At 37.3% G+C, this 16,038-nt stretch overlaps 1 protein-coding gene across 3 annotated transcripts in view; it reads left to right on the top strand.

Annotated features, from left to right (window-relative positions):
- The window catches only part of LOC139977172 (uncharacterized), a 67,909-nt gene that overhangs the window by 3,945 nt on the left and 47,926 nt on the right, over nucleotides 1-16,038 (top strand). Inside the window, exons 3-5 of one of the 3 annotated variants that reach the window (XM_071986400.1) lie at nucleotides 2,717-3,518; nucleotides 13,161-13,431; nucleotides 13,859-14,158. In XM_071986400.1, coding sequence (XP_071842501.1) covers nucleotides 2,717-3,518; nucleotides 13,161-13,431; nucleotides 13,859-14,158 — 1,373 coding nt within the window. Of the gene's footprint in view, nucleotides 1-2,716; nucleotides 3,519-8,535; nucleotides 8,877-13,160; nucleotides 13,432-13,858; nucleotides 14,159-16,038 lie in introns of those variants that run through there. The other 2 variants (XM_071986401.1, XM_071986403.1) reach the window with 2 other exon arrangements.

Raw genomic sequence — 16,038 nt, 5'->3', positions numbered from 1 at the left:
TTTATCGTTCCCCTCTGTTTTTTGCTAGCGATTCATCGGCGTCTGCAGAAAATATCTAATCGGTCAAAGAAACATCGGGATCTTGATAACCGGTTCATTGATTTACATTAAAAGAATCATCATGTTAACTGCTTAACCGTCAATATATATTCGAAAGAGGCCCGGCGGGGTTTAGAGGGCCAAGCCCTCAGAAATTGAAGCGTTTTGAAATATTTAAGTGGCGTAATAGCAAGGAGCCACCGCCCCCCCCCCAATATTATTTCGCTTTACTTACCATTTTGGTGGGTGTACGAGGAGACGTATTTCATTGTAACTGTACGTAGCTAAGAAAGTGATTTTTTTTGGATTTTTTTACGTTGACGTTGGCGGATGGGTGCAAGGTTATTTTATTTTCGTTGGGATCCGCCTTAAGTACCAAATTATTTACGCCGCGGTGTTATTTCTTCTTAAGAGGATCATTCCTGTTTCATATCACCGGAATTTGTTTAAAGCCCTGGTGGGGGGGGGGGGTGACGAATTCACCGGAAGTTGTTAAAGTGTGAGAAATTCCTTCGCAGAGACTTGCAAGCAAAACAATAAATGTGAGGGAAAGGAATTACTTTTACATTTAGGGTACTATAAGGTAGTGGTTTCATTTAATTGTAATTCCGATTTGATATTCGTGAACACAATCAAGTGCTGAAATACTAACCAAGAGACAAACCGCACCGCTCCAACACCCTTCAAGGGGTGTAAAACCAGCCTGAATTAGGTGTGATTGCCCCACCGCTCCCCTTGATTGGTTGAATGTATGCTCCGTGTGATCCAATCAAAGATTAATGTATCATTTTACTTTTATTATTGATCTTATTGAATAGATGTCATACGGATAAAAGCCAAGTTTATCTATGAATGATTAGCCAAGTTTATAATTTACCATTAACGTACCATTAATGTAGTTTGTCGTATAAATGTGGTATTTGTATGTTTTGATTTGATTAGTGAACAATGAAGAGCTGTAGATTTTTTAAACGAAGTATAAGTTACCTATAGGCATTTCTCATGCCATATACAACCGTTATATGTCTTTGAAATATCCATATTATATTGAACCACATGGACCTTTACGCATGACCCCTTCCACAAATCTTATATGGTTCGCATTTCGGGTTTGGAGCTTAGAGAACAGATTAACGTCGTACATGGGCAATATCATAAATTTTGGTAATTCACTACAATACTCGTAATATTTGAAATTCCCTTCTGAATGTGCTTCTTTGTGAAGGATATAAGCGTAGGAAAGCGGGCCTTTTGGTCATGGAAATGCACTTTCTATATGATATATCCTTACATTTAAGCCTATATTTTATAAGAATGTGACGTCCTCTACTGTGAAAAGCACCTTGCGGCCGCTTTGTAGGGTGTAAAACTTGATTTGATAATGAATTGTGGAAGCCCGCCATCTATTATACATTACCGCTTTATTTACATTTATTAATCCAGCATACTAATTGCTATAGCGCCATCGACTCGAATTTCCCTGTCATTCTTTTTTTTCATTTCTTTAATTATTGACTTACCTTACCTTGGGAGGGGGGTGGGGGACGGGGTAAGTGCATATTTTACAAGGAACAATTAAAGCCCTCACGCCTAACATTTTTATGTTTGTTTAATAATTCCCCTACAAATCACAGCATAACGTTACCGTACCGTTTTTTTCCGTGATCCAGGCGCTCTACAAATTAAAGCCCGTTCCACGTGCCAATTCCATACAAAAAAGTCCTGTATATATAATAATAAAAAAAAAGTCCTGTGGATATGTAACAGGATTCCTTCCAAACGTACAAGAATCCTTCATATGCATGCAGGATTCGATGATGCATGTACAGGAATCCTTCATAAGCATGCAGGATGTTGCCAAATCCTGGCATAAATCCTGGCATAAATCCTGCATAAAATCGGCCCGCAGCTGGATCCTGCAGGATTTTATGCAGGACTTTTTTTTGTATGGGATCGCCTCACACGTAACGTACAGATCTGAGCTCGCATTTAGAGCGAAATTCCTCTCAACATACTCGATCCGTTAATTGATTGTTTATAGTTGTTTGCTCATTTGCTTATCATATAGTTGTCTAGAATTTATTAAAATTGGCCTTCTGTACATTTTTCCTGTTAATTGTTTCTTTTTTTATAATTTGCTCAGGGAGGGGTCAGCCTGAGAATATAATAAACATAATCACCAGCTTCTGAGTAACCTAATTAAGCCCTCGCGTCTCATTGATCCACAATTATTTTATTGTTTGTTTAATTCTTAATTTTAATAATTAATAAATCACAGCATAATGTTCACCCGTGATCCGGGTGCTCGACGAAAGCCCGTCTTACGGGCCAATCGCTTATACTGTATGTCCTATGAATTGATACACTCAATCATGTAAATAAACTAGCTATTTCCATATCCCAGAGCTCGTGTTTAGGGCGAAATTCCTCTCAACATGTTCGCAAAATATACTCGATCCGTTAGTTTGTTTAGTTGTTTGTTTGTTTCTTTATTTTTTGTTTATTATTTAGTATTGGGGGAGGATGCTTCAGCTTCCGTTATTTTCTTGTTTTTCTTATGAAAAGGTACATTTTCCAGCGACTATATGCATAGTGTCTGACAACATTCTCCGTTACCATGGACACGGCCTTGTAAACTTGACCTAATATTGTACTTTTCTTGCCTTGTTTATTAAAGAGTTCATCGTACGCAGTTGCCCAGGTTTACCGGTGAAGTCGGCTGGGAGTTGCAAGATGTGACGGTGGATTCTACCAAAGTTGCTGTTAGCGGTTACAACGAAGTTACAGGGACATCATTCATAGACCTGTTTGCATTTAATATTCCTAATTCTTCGACGCAATTTATAACTCGGTTTTATTCTATAGAATTTAAGAATCCTTCAAGATGGCGGCCTCGTTGTGTTTCATTCTTGGATGATGCTCGTATAGTCACTGTGTGTGGTGATCAGTTGGATGTCTTCAATATCAAGACAGACGACATACCCACACACAGTGATCAGTTACGCAATGGACCAGCCAAGTGTATGACTGTCAGAGAGGGAGAGATATTTATTGGTTTGTCTCCTAACGAGGTGATTGTGTTTGATTTTAGTTTAAATAAAATCAAGACAATCACCTTGGAAGGATTAGTAAGTGATTATCCTTTAGATATAACAGTTTATGGAGATAATCTGTTTATATCTACACTCAGGAATACTAGAGCCATTAGATACAACATGGAGGGAGTGATGTTACATGAATACAACACACCAGACTACCCATCTGCATACAGTATCACTGTAAGCAGTGAGTTTGGTCTGGTGTTTGTATCATGTTGGTCTCTCCCTGTTGATGCTGTTGTTGTTTACTCTCTCTCTGAGAATCATACATTGTTTACTTTCCGAGTTATTAATGAGTCGTTGATTAGAATCAGGATAAACGATGTAAACAGGTTTATGTTTGCAACAACAATAGAAGGAATACTGGATGTATACAGCACAGTAAGTACAGTAGGATAGTGTAAAAAGGTAAACATAGGAATTTTATTTTACATCTAGATAAATGAAAAAGGCTAGTAAAACTACCAAGTTAGGTATCAGTGACTGCGAACATTTCTGTAGATTACATTTATTTGTACTGTTTTTGCAAGTCTTGGAAATAATATGAAATTTGGGACTCAAATCTTTAGTTGAAATTTTGTTGCAAATTTCAAACTGCTGATTGAGAAATACACAGTCAATACTATAGGGAGTTTCATATCAAATATGAATTAGTGCCATTTTTTTCATTTCACAGTACACAATCCAGCTTGTTAATATTAGGTAATCCTACATAATTGAATACGAGCACCTCCTCAGAGCACAATTTTTCCTATTTTGTGGCAATATCAATAAATTTAAAGAAAAAAATGAGAAGGAAATTTTAATAGGATTGAAGTAGCAAAACCTCTCATAGCAATTACATACATACAGCACAGGGCGAATAAATTCCAAAATCCTCTGAAATTATTTGCATTATGAAAATCTGTGTTGACCTCCAATAGAAACATATTTGAGTTTGGTGCATACGAACATCTCCTAAGAGCACACTTATTGCTATTTTGTGGCAATATCAATAAATTTAGAGAAAAAATGAGAAGAAAATTTTAATAGGATTGAAGTAGCAAAACCTCTCATAGCAATTACATACAGCACAGGGCGAATAAATTCCAAAATCCTCAGAAATTTCTTGCATTATAAAAAACTGTGTAGACCTCCAATAGAAACATATTTGGGTTCGGTGCATACGAACATTTCCTAAGAGCACACTTATTGCTATTTTGTGGCAATATGAATGAATTCAGAGCAAAAATGAGGATACAATTTTAATAGGATTGAAGTAGCAAAACTTCTTATAGCAACACATACATACAGTACAGGGTGAATCAATTCCGAAATCCTCAAAAATTACCTGCATTATGAAAAACTTTGTAGACCTCCAATGGAAACATATTTGGGCTTGGTGCCTACAAACATCTCCCAAGAGCACACTTATTGCTATTTTGTGGCAATATCAATAATTTTAGGGAAAATATGAGAAGAAAAATGTTAATAGATGGAAGTAGCACTGTAACACATACATACAGTACAAGGCAAATAATTTTCAAAATCCTCTGCAATTTCTTGCATTATAAAAAGTGTGTAGACCTCTAATAAAACATATTTGGGTTCGGTGCATTAGAACATCTCATAAGAGCACACTTATTGCTATTTTGTGGCAATATCAATCAATTTAGAGAAAAAATGAGAAGAAAGTTTTAATAGGATTGAAAGCTGAAGCAAAACCTCTTATAGCAACACATACAGTACAGTGTAAATAATTCCAAACTCCTTTCAAATTTCTTGAATTACAAAAACTGTAGACCAGTTCTAGACCTCCAGTAGAAACATATTTGGGCTTGGTGCATACAAACATCTCCTAAGGGCACACTTATTGCTATTTTGTGGCAATATGAATAAATTTAGTGAAAAAATGAGAAGAAATTTAATAGGATTGAAGTAGCAAAACCTCTCATAGCAACACATGTATACAGTACAAGGCGAATAAATGGCAAAATCCTCTGAAATTTTCTTTCATAATAAAAACTGTGTAGACCCTTAATACAGTATTGTTACTAGGACTTAAAAAAGTCTTGAAAACTTGCTCAGAAAAACTTATGTCCCTGCAGTCCATGAAAACATGCCCTTTAAAATACCCGTACATGAACACACAATACTTAGCTATAATGACTCCTGACAAGGCATTGGCTTATTAACAGCAACAAATGACTGCCAAGTTCGGGAGCGGGAAATTTTGCAGTAAACTCTAACGGGGAAATCCCTCATCTAGTAATAATAACAACAAGTAGCACTCTAACCACTTCGGCCCATTTGCAACTTTTGACTTAGACAACAGGTTGCCATGGCAACAAACACCTTTGTTTAGGCTGCATGTACCTAAGCGACCTCTTCTACTAAAAGTAGGCTACAAAGCAGAGACTATATCACATAGAATATCAGCTTTATCTGGTCTGATGGAATCTGTACCAATTAGGAGTGACTATTAGGGCTGCTAATACTTGCTAACATTCTAACAAAACCTTAATAGAGCCCCAGTCCTATCTACTTAAATATATTGCTACAAATTTTTCAACCTAGAAGTTGATGGAAAGTTCAGCAAATCCTGTCACCATGGCAACTAGTAAAAGTGTAGCATTGCATCATGGGATCTAAACATAGCTCAAATGGCGACACTTATACCAACTGAAAAATAAATGTGAGTGCATTAGAGGGACGGGTAATGCTCGACATAATCACAGCAATACATAATAAAACTAAGAAATATCCCAATGTGAGTTCTCGTTGGACCAATAACCTGAAGCACTTTCAATTCTCTCACATTAATTCAGTGTAGGTTAGGACTTAACCATACACACATTATGGCTGAGGGAATATAAGTGCCATAATCAACCCTGTAAACAGCTATTAAACAATGTTCAGTTAAAATGATACAGAACTTACACACATTACACTTTAGTAATTACTGTACTTGTAGACTCACTATAGCTGTTACAGGTATTAATTCCTAAATAATAAATACATTCTTTGTGCATTCTGCCATCATAGGAGATCAATATACTAATCAATTCCAAATTACACTTAATACGGGCTGCCACTCTGTGTTCACATTACTATCACAGAACTAACCTGCATAGTTCATACATTCACAGGTAATATACAGAAGGTATGCACAGTGAAACTGACTAGGCTCCTGAGGAATTTGGGGCAAAGTTAAAAGATGAACTCTTTACCTGTATTGAAATTAATGTAACTAATTTCTAACAGTCTTCTAGCATGTCTCTAATGACAGCTTGGAATGTCTTGATGAATGGTAGAGTGGTTTGCAAACTTAAGTGTTTTTGGTTCCTTGCTCTTTGCAAAGCAAGGAACCTATGCATTCAACTTGGCGTGTGTGTGTGTGTGCGTTTGTTTTGCTATCTGACCGAGGACTTGAACGAAAGAATTTCAGGTCCTTGGTTGTGATTTCTAAAGAATCACCACGTCCTCGGAAGAATTCTATTGTGTGGGGTATTGTTAAGGGTAGGGTACGTGGATTTGAACAATGGAAAATACAATGGGGTTCTCGGTCTGAATGTAATACAAACATGTGTATGTGACACTTGGCTTGTGTTCAAGATATCTCAATAAGGAAATGATGTATCATGATCAAATTTGGTGGGTGGATAGCCCATAGTTAGGGAAAGATCCCTATTGTTTTTGGTGCCCGCAAAGGTCAGTTAGATGCCAAAACCAATATATTAAAAACAGCAAGAACTCCCATTGACAGGTTGCGATATGGTTGATATTTTGGGAGTAGTTGTGAATGGGGTAAGGGGTCGTTTCCAAACAAAACGGTCATGGGATCGAAGGTCAACAAAGGTCAATTAGGGGTCAAAAACTAGTATTTTTGCAATAACTTGAGAACAAATGTCCTTCAAGGTTGGGAGTTACGCTATTGTAATCCATTAGTCGACCCGCATGTAGGTGACCTTTGACCTCAGTTTGGCCTCTGGTGACCTTTAAGTGCTTTGGGGATTTTTACAGTTTCGATGCTATTTTCAGATGTCAAAGGAACCTTTTTTATCATAAATGTCAATAGTTTGACCCTGTGTGACCTTTGTGTGTGAAGTTATAATGGGGTCAAAGTTTTCGGTCGGAGTTAGGATGGCTGTACAGACTTGTCGTATTCATTTTTGGAATCAGAAGATCAAACTACATCTGAAACCAAGGTCAAAAGGTCAAAGGTCACATTAGAAAAAAATGTGTTTATTTTGGGAGAAAACGGGCAAAGAAGAAAATGTTTGGTTTTGATGCTAGATTTGGATATCAAAGGTATCTTCGGATCAAAAATGTCAATGAGTTGACACCCGGGTGAGCTTTGTGTGTGAAGTTATACAAGGTCAAAGTTAATTTTCAGACATTTAATGCAATAACTCCCAGTGCCAAGGTGTGACACGGTTGATAGTCTGGGACAAGTTGCAAATGGTATAGGGGTATATTTTCAAAAGGAACGGTCATGTGATCCGAGGTCACCAAAGGTCAATTAATGTTAAAAAACTAGTATATTGGGGGGAGAAAATTGGCAAAGAAAAAATGTTAGAATTTTTATAGTTTTGATGCTATATTCATGTCTCACCGATCAAAAATGTCAATGGGTTGACCCCAGGGGACCTTTGTGTGTGAAGTTATATGAGGTCAAAGTTAATTTCCAGACATTTAATGCAATAACTCCCAGTGCCAAAGTGTGACACGATTGATTTTTTGGGACAAGAAGCAAATGGTATAGGGGAATATTTTCAAACTTAACGGTCATGTGATCCGAGGTCACCAAAGGTCAATTAGCTATTGTAATCCATTAGTCGACCCGCATCTGGGTGATCTTTGACTAGTATTTTTGCAATATTTTGAGAACAAAATGTCCGTCAAGGTTGGGAGTTACGCTATTGTAATCCATTAGTCGATCCGCATCTAGGTGACCTTTGACCTCAGTTTGACCTCCGGTGACCTTTATCAGTTTCTTTGGTTCATTGAAGTTTCGTGGCCATAATCGGATCTCCAAAGTACCTTCCGATCAAAATTGTCCTTGGTTGACCCCTGTGCGACCTTCGTGTGCGAAGTTATCAGAGGTCATTTTTTTTAAATAAGTACAGTTAGGATGGTCGTACAGACTTGTCATGTTGTTTTTTGGAATCGGTGTGTCAAACTACATCTGACCGTGAGGTCAAAAGGTCAAAGGTCAAATTTTGAAAAATATGCTCATTTTAGGAGATGCAGAGCCCAAAAAAAAGTTTGTCAATAGATTGATGTAAGATAGAGCTCTGTGTGCTCTATAGAGGAAACGAACTCCCGCTTCAATCGGACACCCGGTGCTCAAGTTATGAGGGGTCAAAGGTTGGTTTTGATACCTTATTAGCAATAACGTTGTGTGTGTGTACATTGGAACAAATAACAATTTTAGGACAGAGTGCACATCATCAAGGGGAATATTTTTGATAAATACCATCAGGTCATCCAAGGTCATTCAAGGTTGCTTGTGTGCAAAAAACTGCCAATTTATGCTAATTTTTGCAACAACTTCTAGTCACGAAGTCTGACATGGCTGATATATTGGGACAAGTTGTGAATGAAGTAGGGGCACATTTTCCAAAATAACCATGATGTGATCCAAGGTCACCGAAGTTCAATAATAGGTCAATATATGTTTTTTCTGTGCAGTAACTTGTGAAGCTACCATTGGCAGGGGCTGACATGATTGATATGTGTGGACTAGCTGTGAATTGGGTAAAGGATTATTTCTAAACATAACAGTCATGTGATCCAAGGTCAATAAAGGTCAATTAGTGGTCAAAAACTACTATTTTTGCAATCACTTAAGAACCAAATGTCCATCAAGGTTGGGAGTTACGGTATTACAATCCAATAGTCGACCTGCATTTGGGTGACCTTTCACCTCAGGTTGACCTCCAGTGACCTCTATAGTTTCTTTCAAGTCCATTCTTTATATTTTCGTGGGCATATTCCGATCTAAATTGTCCATAAGTTGACTCCTCTGCAATCTTTGTGTGCTAAGTTATTAGAGATCAAGGTTTTGTTTGGTTTTGGTAAAATTCTTAATAAGTACAGTTCGGATGATTTTGTGAGTTCTGTAACATGAGCCAACTCTTGCTCATATCAGACACCTGGTCCTCAACAGGTTCTCAAAAAGACCAACGGTGGATTTGTGATATTTTTGGCAATAGTATTGTCTGTGTAAATCGGACAACATAACAATTTTAGGACAGTGCTTCTCCCTTGTAAATATTCCTTACAAGCAAGGAACCACAGTGCCCTTGTGCTCTTGTTGGACTAGTTGTGAATAGGTTAAGCAATTGTTTCCAAACATAACATGTGATCCAAGGTCAACAAAGGTCAATTATGGGTCAAAAACTCAATCTACAAACTGATCAAAATTGTCTATGGTTGACCCCTGTGCGAACTTCATGCGCAAAGTTATCAGAGGTCAAGGTTTTGTTTGGTTTTGAGAGGTGGACCTCTGTTGACCTCACATGACCATGGAATAGTGCCATCAGTGACCTGTATTAGTTTTTAGTTGAATTTTTGTGGCCATATTTTAAATGTCCACGGGGTGACTCCTGTGCAACCAAAGTTATTAAATACACTTAGGATGATTCTGAAAGGTCTTATAAACAAATCTAACAAAAGTCAACAAATTCTCAAAAGGACCAATCATTGATTTGTGATATTTAAGGCAATAATATCATGTGTGTATATTCAACCCTGAAATAACAATTTTAGGATAGTGCTTCTAAAGTCCTTACAGTATAGGCAAGGAACCATAGTGCCCTTGGGCTCTTGTTTAGTAATAAGATGAATCCTGCTTCCATGAAGGTCAAAGGTCAGAAATGGGAAATTCTTGTAAACATGATACAGTATGAAAGAGAAACATGGATGGGTCTCACTGTAGTCTAGCACACCAAAATCCCTCAATTGATTAGGTGAACTCTTTATCTTTTGATCGTGGTCATAGGTCATTTGAGTTCAGCAGGGACAAAATATGTGAAAGCCTTGTAATTTTAAGCAATGTCTTGATTCGCAAGCAGTTATTTCATCAAACCCTTAATGTAGTTTGCCATTTTGGTGTCTTATTCAGTTCCTATGCTGAAAGCACCAGGAACCTATATTAAATTTCAAGTTTGCTTGTACAGTACTGTAAGTGTATTTGTGTGGGTGTATTTCTGTGTCTGCATGTGATGCCTAAACACACAAAAAAAATCAAGACTCCAGCCAGTTGGATTTGGCGTACAACAAGCAACAATGTTTCTTAAACTTTACATGTGCAGTTTACAATGCCATCTAGCCAGAGTTTGAAGTGGGAGAGGAAGTCTGTTGTCCCCTGAAAGAGGGGTCTCAGACACAGTATTGTCCACCCCTTGGATAATTCATTTGGGTTAGGGGTTAGATGCAAAATGTGTCTATCATTTCCAACATTCTAACTGCATTGTGCAGTATAAAATTTCATGTTTTTGAACAGACTGTGGCTACAGCCCTGCACATACACTAAAGCAAACTTGGAGGACATTCTAGATTAGTTTTGTTAGAAAATGACAGACAATGGCTACAATACAGACCCCTGTACACACATTAATGCATGTTTACTGTAGATGACATCCAACAGGACCAAAAACTTCATAAATTTGTAAAACATCACAAATATTCAGTGTAAACTATGTACACTTAAACAATGAAGCCCTATGCATCACACTACCTATATGTATTAATATATTGTAATACTTGACAGCAGCAAAGTGTTTTGCTTCTTCTGCCACATTGCTTGAGCAATGCTTTTGAAATATTTTCCCTTGGTACTACATGGAATCGTTTACAGAATGTAATAAGTTTTGTAGCCTCAAAGCAATTCATTCACAAATTATGAGGCAATTATGGCTTAATTTGGTGCATCAATCATATGTGGTAACATCTCATCTGATAGAAGGTTACATATAGGTGTGCCACAGTTTTGCTGTTACCACCTGACCTACTGCCGGTTCCAGAAATGCTTGCAAGCATAGGCAGTAAAGCAATAAACAAAGGATGTAAGGCATCTGAAGGTTGGAGAGCTCTGTGCAAACGTGACCAGTAATACCACTAGTAGCCCGGAAGTGTCTGACAGTTTTTTTCTTACCTGGTATTAAAGCCTTGACAATGGAGTTAGAAAAGTGTAAACAGCTTAGATTGAACTGTTGCAAAGATATTGTTTGCTTGAAAGTACTGTATCTTATACAATTGTGAAATCATATCAAGTTTGAAAGGCCTTTTTTCAGTGAGCAGATAGCTAGTGCTCATTTGACGATATTTTGTTTGTTAGAATTGGCTTTAAAGCACTGTAAATTATGAATGATATATATATATTTTGTCCTTAAGTCATTCTGTAAAGTAGTATAGATCAGTCATTACGTTTGCACATTACACTGTGTGCATTGAAATGTCTGTTAACAAATATACCATTAATAATGTTCACCTACTATAATTTTCTTATCTGATTCACTGAGCATGAAAGTATTAGCACATCAGTAGTACTGAGTTTCTGCAGCCTTGCTCTAGAGGTCATAGGTCAGTTCACATAAATATCAATAAGATTTTAGAAACAAATGCGATCACGCACAGTTAACTTTAGATTTTCTTTCCTTCCTTACAATATATTTGATGTGTATCCCATTAAGCCGATTAGAGGTCAATACCTACGGGGTCTGCCCGATATTCATAAGGTCCCCTTCATAAGGGTCATTGTTCATAAGGTTCGTATTCATTACGTGCTCTTTTTTGATAAAAAAGGTTCGTTATTCATAATGGAAATAAAGGTTGGTAATTCATAATAAAGAGGGATCATAATTCATAAGGTCCGGTATTCATAATGGAAACAAAGGTTCGATATTCATAATGGGCAAAACGGTTCGATATCCATAATAGACAAAAAGGTTCGTTATTCATAATAGGAAGAAAGGTCCGATATTCATAATGGAGCGAAGGGTCCGTTATTCATAATGGGAAAAAAGGTTCGTTATTCATAAAAGGAGAAAATGTCCGATATTCATAATCGATCAAAGGCTTCGTAATCCATAATGTGAAAAAGTAGGAGAGAAGTGCGTAATACAAGTGCAAAAGACGTCCTTCATTTTCGCGGACGCCTAAAGTGTTCAACCAGTGGCCTTAACATACTTTTTTATTAGAGGGGGCACAGGGGGGGGCACAACAGTCCTATGGGGGGGGGGTCACCACCAGATGGTGGGCGGATGCATAATTTTGCAGAGAATATGAGCCACACACTATCAAGACCATGCTTCACCCTACCCCCTCCAGCAAAACCTACATTTTCGACATATTAATGACATAAACTTGTACGTTTCCTAAAGGGGGTCCTTCTCCTCATTGCGAATGATACCGAACCTTTTTGGCTAGGTCTATTATGAATAACGGACCTTTCCTCCTATTATGAATAATGAACCTTTTTGTCTATTATGGATTACGAACCCTTTGCTCTATTATGAATATCGAACCCTTCGTCCTATTATGAATAACGAGCCTTTTTCACCATCATGAATATCGAACCCTTTTACCAATTATGAGCAACGAACCTTTTTCACCATTATGAATATCGAACCTTTTTTTTTCATTATGAATAACGAACCCTATGAATAATGAACCTTTTGCTCATTATAAATAGCGAACCTTATGAACAATGAACCTTATGGATAATGACCCTGATGAACAATGAACCTTATGAATATAGAACCTTATGTATATCGAGCTGTCACCATACTTAAAGTACGTAGCTGCTTTGACTTCATTTAGTGTGTGGATCTTCTGTGCGAGTAACCAGAATCTTACTCTCTTATGTGGAGCTCAGCAGAAGTTCAAGTCTCAGACGAACTGTTGGTTTCATCTCAAACATTGTCACATCTCAGAAATCTTCTGACCAAGGCTAGTCTTAAATGAAAGTTATTGATGTGATTAGTTGGCAAAGATTTACTAAATCAATGGATTTATTGTTGTTTCCCTCTTCCATAGGCATCCATCTTCACCTTCAGCCATCTGAAAGAAGAACTGTCTTCAAAGTTAACCCAAACTGACTGTGGGAATTTAGGCCGCTACTTTTCACTACCACCTGATCAAGTGCAGACCATTATTGCAAGTCCCTCGTACTCAAAGAACTTTCTGCTTGCCCTTGAAGAGAGAGGATTCATACTCCCTTCAAATGTGAATCGATTAACTGATGCACTCACTGAGCTGAAAATCAACCATACTCACGTATTAACAGAGACGTACATGAAGCTAAGAGGTAGGCCCCTAATCGTTAGCTCTCTTTGTAATTTTGTATTTTGATTCACCTCTTGTACTTTCAAAATGCAACTAAGAGAGGTCTTGATCTCCATAAAGTATAGCTCAACGATCATTCATATTTTCCTTGATAAAGCAAAACCTCTTTATGGATAGTGATAGACTATCACCTGCCAGCTCACCCTACCACCTCCCCCTCCCCCCACCCCCACCCCCCAGAAAGCTTCCACTTGATGCAATACACAACACAGGTGGTGATTTATTCTATATGCTGGAAACCAAAATGTGTACAACAAAACATCGTGTACAAGTGGGAAAAACTCACCATGTGCCATGATGTGTATCATGCAATCAGCATGCCTGTACATCTCTGTGGATATTTAACAACACTGGAAACTTCAACTTGATGTTTACCTTAAACATTTCAGATCAAGAGACTGAATACGATAGATTCCTCGCCGGCCTCTCTGCTCATTTGACATTTTCCATAACAGAGAAACTGTGTGATAACTTTGAAGTTACTGATAAGAACAAGAACACAGTTATCTCCAGTCAGAATCCAGGACTCTCCTTCCTACTGACAATTGATGAGATGGGTATCATTAATCCGTCTGATGTCAGCAAATTAGAGACTCCTTTAGAGGAATATCGTCTACTCCAGGCAGTAGCTAAGATACACGGATACCAGTCCTTGGTACTTTATGACGAAATCAAGGCGCAAGATGAAGGTATTGTAAATTCATGTGTATGTTACAAAATTTACACTCCACTGGTACAAGTGTCATGCCAGTTATTAGGAACATTCCTGACTTAAGACTTCATAGCTCAAAAACAGTTAAATACACAAAATGCACTCTTTATCTAAACAAATTATGTGTGGATTACAGGATATTTTAGGGATATAATGAAGAGAAAATATAATATATTTAATATATTAGATATAATATTTAGATATAATATATTTTAGGGATATAATGAATATAACTTATGGGTCAATCCATGCCAAATCAACAGTGGCCTCCACGTCGACCCTCTCTGAATCGCCTGAAATTGATATAGTGTCTTGCAATATGTCTCAAAGGATGAAATTGGGCAAAAAAACTTTTGAAAAGTTTTCGGTTGCTAGGATGCGGCCCGCCTAGCAACCAAATCCAGATTGCATTTTAAGAGCCCTAAAATTGGAGGCATCTTTTGTATAAGTATAAAGTATTTTATGTCAGATATTGTAGTTCAAAGTCATTCAATTCAATACTGTGCATATTTCAATGTCATATTAATATTTGCAATGTAGTGTCTGCTTCTGTTATAATTCACTTAATTAAAAGACTTTAAATAATATAAAATGAATGTTTACCCGTACATTCATGTACAGTGTGTACTGTTTATTATTGTGGACAGTGTGTATTTATTTAGTGCTTGGTGTAAAGTTAAACACTGTACTGTTCACACATATATAGTACACACTGTACATGTATGCACTGGTTCACATTCATTTTCTATTCTGATATAGGGTTGGTTAGAGGATGTGGGTGGGTGGGGTGGGTTACATGCATACAGACAATTTGAAGCAGAAGATTACCATACCAAATAATTCAGTATACCTTGAATGCATGTGTTATGCAGTCTCTTTGCAGTAAAAGTCAGTCACATACTGTATGCATAATCTGCATAGTGCACTATGGGAAGGGTGTTGAGGGGAGGTGGGGGGGGGGAGTCAGTTAAAGAGTATTAGACAGAACACCCTTAATAGATACATTCCAATAGTTTCTACTGTTTTTTAACATGGTCTCCTTGAATGATACAGTGTTACCACTGTTTGCCCTCGCAAGCATGTTTCTTTAGAGCTGATGTAACTCTCATATACGCCACTTCAAGCTACTCATCAGAGCATTAATAAATTATCAAAATGATGTTTTAGCTCATTTTTTGCATCATAACTATACATGTCTTACTAGTTTTGTATTGAAAACCAAAAACAAACCTTTAAATTGTGTTCGAATTTGACCTTGAAATGGCCAAAAAAGCCCAAAATGTTGGTAAAATGATATGTTTCAGGGCGCTGTTCACAGGCATCGTTGGGCATATGACCCTGAAAATACAGTTTATTGGTAGTGCTTATGCTAGTGTACCACCCCCTTAATTGTTAAGCACCTGTATGCTAATGCTAAGAAGTTGTCATTTGAATTACTTAAATCGGCTTTTGCAAGCATTTTCATACATATGAAGTGCGTGATTTTCGCAATTTTCGAGTTAATTTGAGTAGATAACATAAAATACACACCTTTTTGACTTGAGTTTTTAAAAAAAGGGTCAATACACTCTTGAAAAATGGTATTTAAAGAAAAATTCAAATTTACCCGCAGGCCCAAATTAGACCCCCAATTAGGGCCAGAAGTGAGATTTCTTAAGTTTGAGGGTGCTGTTCGTAAAAGGTACGACCCGCTTGATATTTTTTTGGCACTTTTCCCGTCCAATTAGGGCCAAAAGTTAGATTTCTTAAGTTTGAGGGTGCTGTTCGTAAAAGGTACGACCCGCTTGATAGTTTTTTGGCACTTTTCCCGTACAACTACTGCTGGACAAGGATCCTAATTAAAACTCAAACATGCCT

The sequence above is a fragment of the Apostichopus japonicus genome, chromosome 12 (genome assembly GCF_037975245.1).
Source record: "Apostichopus japonicus isolate 1M-3 chromosome 12, ASM3797524v1, whole genome shotgun sequence".
NCBI lineage: Eukaryota > Metazoa > Echinodermata > Holothuroidea > Aspidochirotida > Stichopodidae > Apostichopus > Apostichopus japonicus.
The sequence above is the reverse complement of the archived record's forward strand: the minus strand, read 5'-3'. Positions and strand labels throughout refer to the sequence as shown.